Raw genomic sequence first — 6478 nt, 5'->3', positions numbered from 1 at the left:
ATTTAGGTCAACATTGGATCATTCAGAGATCCTCACTGAACTTCTGGAGAGAGTTTGCTGCACTGAAAGTAAAGGGGCTGAATAATTTTGCACGCCCAATTTTTCAGTTTTTTTATTTGTTAAAAACGTTTGAAATATCCAATAAATTTCGTTCCACTTCATGATTGTGTCCCACTTGTTGTTGATTCTTCACAAAAAATTACAGTTTTATATCTTTATGTTTGAAGCCTGAAATGTGGCAAAAGGTCGCAAAGTTCAAGGGGTCCGAATACTTTCGCAAGGCACTGTGTTTCAAAATCCACTTGATGGGGCCGCTCCAAATCACATACATGTTCATGTTTACCCGATAATCTGACTCAGATAGATACTGATGCTGGTTCCAGCTTCAGCACCAGCTTATGTATAGAGTTTGATTTGCTAAGAAGAACTGAAGAAGAATTGCTAAGAAGAAACAGAATTTGATGAGTGAGATCAAATCAGATGGCAACTGTTAAATGAATAAGATGAATAAAATCTGTAGCCTCTACTGGATTTGCCCCAAAATAGATAACTTACCTTATGTGTTTGGCGTTCTGCAGCAGACACAGATATGCATCTACCGACACAGTGATAGCATCAAAATAACCTTATGTCCAGTATCAACCATGGGTGGAGAGAAAGGGTGACCAAATCTACAATGGAATGGTTCACAAATAAACATATCCAGGTGTTAGAATGGCCAAGTCAAAGTCCAGACCTGAATCCAATCGAGAATCTGTGGAAAACTGCTGTTCACAAACGCTCTCTATCCAACCTCACTGAGCTCGAGCTGTTTTGCAAGGAGGCATGGGCAAAAATTTCAGTCTCTCGATGTGCAAAACTGATAGAGACATACCCCAAGCGACTTACAGCTGTAATCGCAGCAAAAGGTGGCGCTACAAAGTATTAACTTAAGGGGGCTGAATAATTTTGCACGCCCAATTTTTCAGTTTTTTATTTGTTAAAAACGTTTGAAATATGTGTGTGTGTGTCATTTTTACACAAAATAAACAATTTTATTCATAATAATGTATGGTTATTTTATTTTATAGAACTAGGAGTTTAATTTACTTTTTACATGTATTTCAAATGTGCCACCCCTCTCCGAGTCTGCTGCCGGTCATAATATGTCATGAGCTGAGAAAGCATGCCATTCAAAAAGACCAAATGGCATGTGTATAACTGATATGTTTTAAAATGAAACTTTGGTTGCTAAAGAACATTATTTATCTATTTTTGTTTTGATGATGAGTGGCTGGGCCAAGAAAAGACAAACTCGTTTCATCATGAGTTGACACCGAAAGCTTACCTTGACATAAGCAGGCTGTTTCTCCAGAATCAGATCTGCAACCTTTTTAGACACCTATAGAGGGAGAGAGAGTGAAGATGAGAAATCACATATTAGGAGAAAAAAAGAAAAGAAATGTTCATGTTCTTCCCAAATGCCACTCCACAAAAACATTTTAGGCAGAGAGAAAAGAGCTAGAACAACAGTGTGTTTCTGTGTGAAGAACAGAGATGTCTGCATATAAACTGAAAGCAAAGTTGTTTACCCAGATTTGGCAAAGCTCCCCTAGAGTCAACAAAAGGCATTAAGGACATTATACAACCATGTTCACATGGTTAGCATTAATTTTAGCACATGTGTAAAATTGGTAGAGTGCCCCTTTAAAACAAGATCTGTGTTACAGGAAGGTTTGCTTAATAAAAAAAATTTACATTGTCATATATAATCTATTCAATAAGGGCTAGTTTCTGGAACTCACTGGATGTATCAGTGACATGAAAAACCATCTTGATGTCAAAGTCAAGAATGAACGTTCAAGCTCTAATGTTTCAAACTGCAATACAATTACATTAAAACTAATGTGCTGCTCCTTTTAATGACAAAGGACAAACACTCATTCAGTAGAACGAACCGACTTGTCCTTCTCCAAAACACAATGAAGTCCCCATTTATATTAGTGTAATTATGTAAACCAATACATACACCAAGTAGAGTTTTACAGCCAGTATAGCTTATTAAAGGTAGAGAGTGAGTGTTCATATATATGCAGTAGAGGAAGCTTGGGGTAGCGCTGACATTTCAATATGTGTTAAGTAAGCATGATGAGCCAACTGGAGACCTGAGCAGATGGCAAATGCAGCTCAACTGAAACTGCTCATTTAACAAGGTATGATTATCAGCATCTCTTTTAACATTTAATGTACGAATATGAGGATCACTGAGGAAAAAATGTTCAGTATTTGGAAGAAATGAAAGAAACTGGATAAGGAAAATGCTGGAGAAACAAAACACTATCTGGAGCTATTTTAAATAGAGCCAAAAATAAACCCATAACCATTCAAAAAGCTGTCCCAGAGCAGTGCCATACCACCACCCATCGGTAACCCATTGACTTTAACACAAGACACACAAACTTTCACACTGTAGATACAGACAGGTGACAAATTGAAGGAAAAGCCTGAATCAATGAGTGGTCTCATCCAGGATGACAGTGTCTCCATCCATAGGGCACGAGGTGTCACCGAATGGTTTGAGGAGTATGAAAATGACGTTAATCATATGCTATGACCTTCACAGTCACCAGATCTCAACCCAGTTGAATACCTATGGGAGGTTTTTGGAGCAACGTACTAGACAGCATCTCCACCACCATCATCAAAACCACAAATCTTTCGGAAGAATGGTGGTCATCCCTGCAATATATTAGAGACCTGTAGAATCAATGCTAAGGTACACTGAAGTTGCTCTAGTAGCACAGCATCTTATTAATACACTTTGTTTCTTTAATTTGTCTATATTTTGTTAGGTTTTTATGTGTATATAGATGTGTCTCAATAGGAACACATTTATTATTTGCTACTTCTTGTGCTTACTGAGATTTATGAGGTAATTAAAGCCATATTAAATGGCACTAATTAGGACTGGTAGCAGTGGAAAGTATCAGGCAGCTAAGTAAAATGAAGGTCTTGCTTTGTGATTAAGAGAGCTAGGAACTGAGACAAGGGTAAACCCAACAGTTAGGGTTTCCACTGGTAACACAGAATGATGCAGTCCATAGCAGAGGTCTAATGCACTGCTACTTCATTTGTAAGGATAGGTTGTTCTGTTTGTGCTGCATTTAAAAAAAAAAAAAATCTGTTTTGCCAAATGAAAACAACTTTTGGAAATTATTTTTCAAAGGTTCAGTGTCTTCTTTGTAGTGTCATATCATCAGACGGACTACTGTAGAGACTCACTCTAAATGGAGTGCTGGGGCATTTCCCATCACAAAATACCACTGTGTTCCTGCTTTAAAGCTGTGTGTGTGTGTGTGTGTGTGTGTGTGTGTGAGAGAGAGAGACTCTTTTTCATGCAATGATACGAACTAATGTGCTCCGTTTGTGCTACCTTAAATTTCCTGATTTAAACACGAAGTAATTTGACAACCAGGGAGAGTTTAGGCAAATTTTGCATAAGCATTACTAACTTTAAAAAAAAAAAAAAAAAAAAGAGCTGAGTGGACAGAGAATTCATTATTGCTGGAGGAAGGATAGTTATCTCTAGCTTTCAAGATTCATTAAAAATTGAACATGTTCATCCATGCTTTTAATATCGCCTTCTTCAACATCTCTGGAGTCTACATTTCATGCCAAGAAAGTCTCTTTCATAAGGATGGAAAATGTTGTGATACTGCTCCCAAGTTGTAATAGGTTGTAGTACTATGCATGTGTAAATGCACTCAGGTAGGTGATGGATGGTCCTCACATCTCCAGGGAGGATTTTAAAGACTTAAGTTAAAAGTATAATTAGGATTAAGTTCATGTTAGGTTAAATGTTAATGTAACAACAGTTGAAACGTTGCATCATATAATGAGTAAAAAGATTAAACCCCAAAGAGAATTATGATACAAGCATGTGTCCACATTAATTAAGGCTTTCTAGCATTTGTGTGGTTAAATAGGAATTATGGTGATACCGCACAACCAAGCTGCGTCTCTAGACATTTTTCATACAGGGCAAAGTCCCACAGCACAAAAAGGCAATTAGCCTAGACATGAGCCTCTGTCCGGTGCATGTCAAAAATACCAATTAAGCTTGGATACTGTGGCAGAAAAACAAGGTAGTGTTTCTTTTCTCCAATACCACAGAAAGTCTGCTCACCCCTACAGCAGAGAGGAAGAATAAGGAAGCAGAAAGGACTTTTAATGCCAGTATAAGTCACACAAACCTCCTCAAATCAGAAGGGAAGAAAGTGTGGTAAACAGTGGTACAATACTGCATCTCTCTCACGTTCATGTCATGTACTCACGCCCCTACTAGTACAAATGCAGACATACACCTACATAAAGATGCTTTACAACGTTTTAAAAAATGACATCACAGATAAAATGTGTAGGGACCCTAAACATCATCTGCCAATAGGAAAGGGTTCACAGGACAGGCCCATGGTGAGAATGTGAAAGCACAATTATCACTTTTCAAATGGCTATGTTCTGTTTCACACGCTGATGACTACATGCCTGTGTAGGCTAAGAATGGTATGTGTACAGCATGTACACACATATTGCAGTTTTCCTGTTTTACCTTAGATTCAGTTGTCACGTTCTCAATTCTCATGGTAATAGACCTCTGGTATGTAACCAGTACTAGTGTAACAACAGAGGATTGGAGTTAACTTTAGAGACTTTAGAGGTGATGATTGCAGGAAAAAAACACCAGAAAACCTACCCTGGAAAAATACATATAAACAAATCAAAGGAGTTATATACTGAAGACATTTTACAAGGGACTCAGGGCACTGATGTAGACCAAGTTATAGAGTGTCTGCTCACATAAGCTCAGGATTGCAGGGTTGCACTGATAAACATGCTGAGAAATGTAGCTGTGGATTTTCTGCCTGACAGCAAACCAGAACAATTACCATGGCTAGTCCCATGAGATGCCTGCAGGCTCACAGCAAGAGGGAGAGTGCAAGACAGAGACTGAATGAGGGTATGTGTCGAGTACATTTGTGCCTTGTAGGCTTTTCTAACCTGTAAGTCTCACCCTGCCAGAGGCCATGAACCCTGAAGCATCCTCTCAACTAAACAGACAGCTCTGTGAGCATCTGAGAAAAATGTCAAAGGATGTAAGGGAGAAGAAATACATATGACAAATATGAGGAGGCATGGAGGAACAAGCTGTGGCAAAGTAAAATAACAAAACTGATTAAAAGATGGAGACAAACAGGCATGTGAAACTACATAAGTTTGTCAGGATGGAGGCTTAATTTGGAAAAATCCACACTGGACTGTGGGTACAGAAGGAGCAAGGGGAAAAGAGCTGTTCTCTCTCCCACGTTTCTATGAATAGAATCTGTTGACAGGTCAGCTCTCCAGTCAGAGACTGCAAGCGCCTGACTAACCTCACAAAGACGACCACTACGGAAATGGTCCTGCTGTGGCACCAGGAGTTTGCTTTCAGTTGTTAGATTAGAATAGGTTCACCCTTATTGTTCATTGTGCAGGGTACATGGTCCAAGCCAATGAAATGCAGTTAGCATCTACCCAGAAGGACAAAAGATGGCATATTTACCAATAAAGGAGAGGGAGAGCGAGAGAGAGAGGCAGGGGTCTACCATACCAGGCATAAGACCGCTCCAAAGTGGGGCGAGTGAGGGAGGCATTTTTATTTATACTTTTTTTTTGTATACATACATATATACATATACATATACATACACATGTACAAAAAAAAAGTATAAATAAAAAATTCCCTCACTCTTCTTCTTTGGAGTGGTCTTATTCCTTCCTTCAAGCTCGGGTCCCTACACAGTGGGTCCCCCCCAATGAGGTGAATCATGCCAGGTTGCCTGCTCAACACAGCTGAAGAAATGAATGCAAATACCATGCTGCATGCAGGATATAAGATAAAACTGAACTGATCCATTTCAATTATAAAGTGACCAGAAAATGTTAAATGTTGTATTTAAGCCAACAATTTGTCATTAATACTGATAAGCATCACATTTTGCCATCGCTTGGGATTGCTACATCTGTCACTACGGCCTTCTTCTTCTGTTTGTCCACCACTACTATGTCTGGTTGGTTGGCCATTACCAGTTTGTCAGTTTGTCAGTTTGTATCTGGACGTCCCACAGTATCTTAGCTGTTCCTAGCACTGCACTCTTCTGGACAGAGATCTCAGATGTTGTCCCTGGGATCTGTTGGAGCAACTCTCCCAGTTTGGGGGTCACAGCCCCCAATGTTCCTATTACCACAGGGACCACTTGTGCCTTCACCTTCCACATCTTTTCTAGCTCTTCTTTCAGCCCTTGGTATTTCTCAAGCTTCTGGTGGCTTCCTTCTTCCTGATGTTGCTATCGCTTGGGATTGCTACATCTTATCACTACGGCCTTCTTCTTCTTCTTCTGTTTGTCCACCACTACTATGTCCGGTTGGTTGGCCATTACCCATTTGTCCGTTTTTATATATA

The 6478-nt window shown here is 39.3% G+C and overlaps 1 protein-coding gene across 3 annotated transcripts in view; it reads right to left on the bottom strand.

Annotated features, from left to right (window-relative positions):
• The window catches only part of vps50 (VPS50 subunit of EARP/GARPII complex), a 101952-nt gene that overhangs the window by 83998 nt on the left and 11476 nt on the right, over positions 1–6478 (bottom strand). For all 3 annotated transcript variants that reach the window (XM_020614218.1, XM_020614219.1, XM_020614220.1), the window contains exon 5: positions 1328–1381. In XM_020614218.1, coding sequence (XP_020469874.1) covers positions 1328–1381 — 54 coding nt within the window. The remainder of the gene's footprint in view (positions 1–1327; positions 1382–6478) is intronic.

This window comes from Monopterus albus, unplaced genomic scaffold (assembly GCF_001952655.1).
Source record: "Monopterus albus unplaced genomic scaffold, M_albus_1.0 scaffold143.1, whole genome shotgun sequence".
NCBI lineage: Eukaryota > Metazoa > Chordata > Actinopteri > Synbranchiformes > Synbranchidae > Monopterus > Monopterus albus.
The sequence above is the reverse complement of the archived record's forward strand: the minus strand, read 5'-3'. Positions and strand labels throughout refer to the sequence as shown.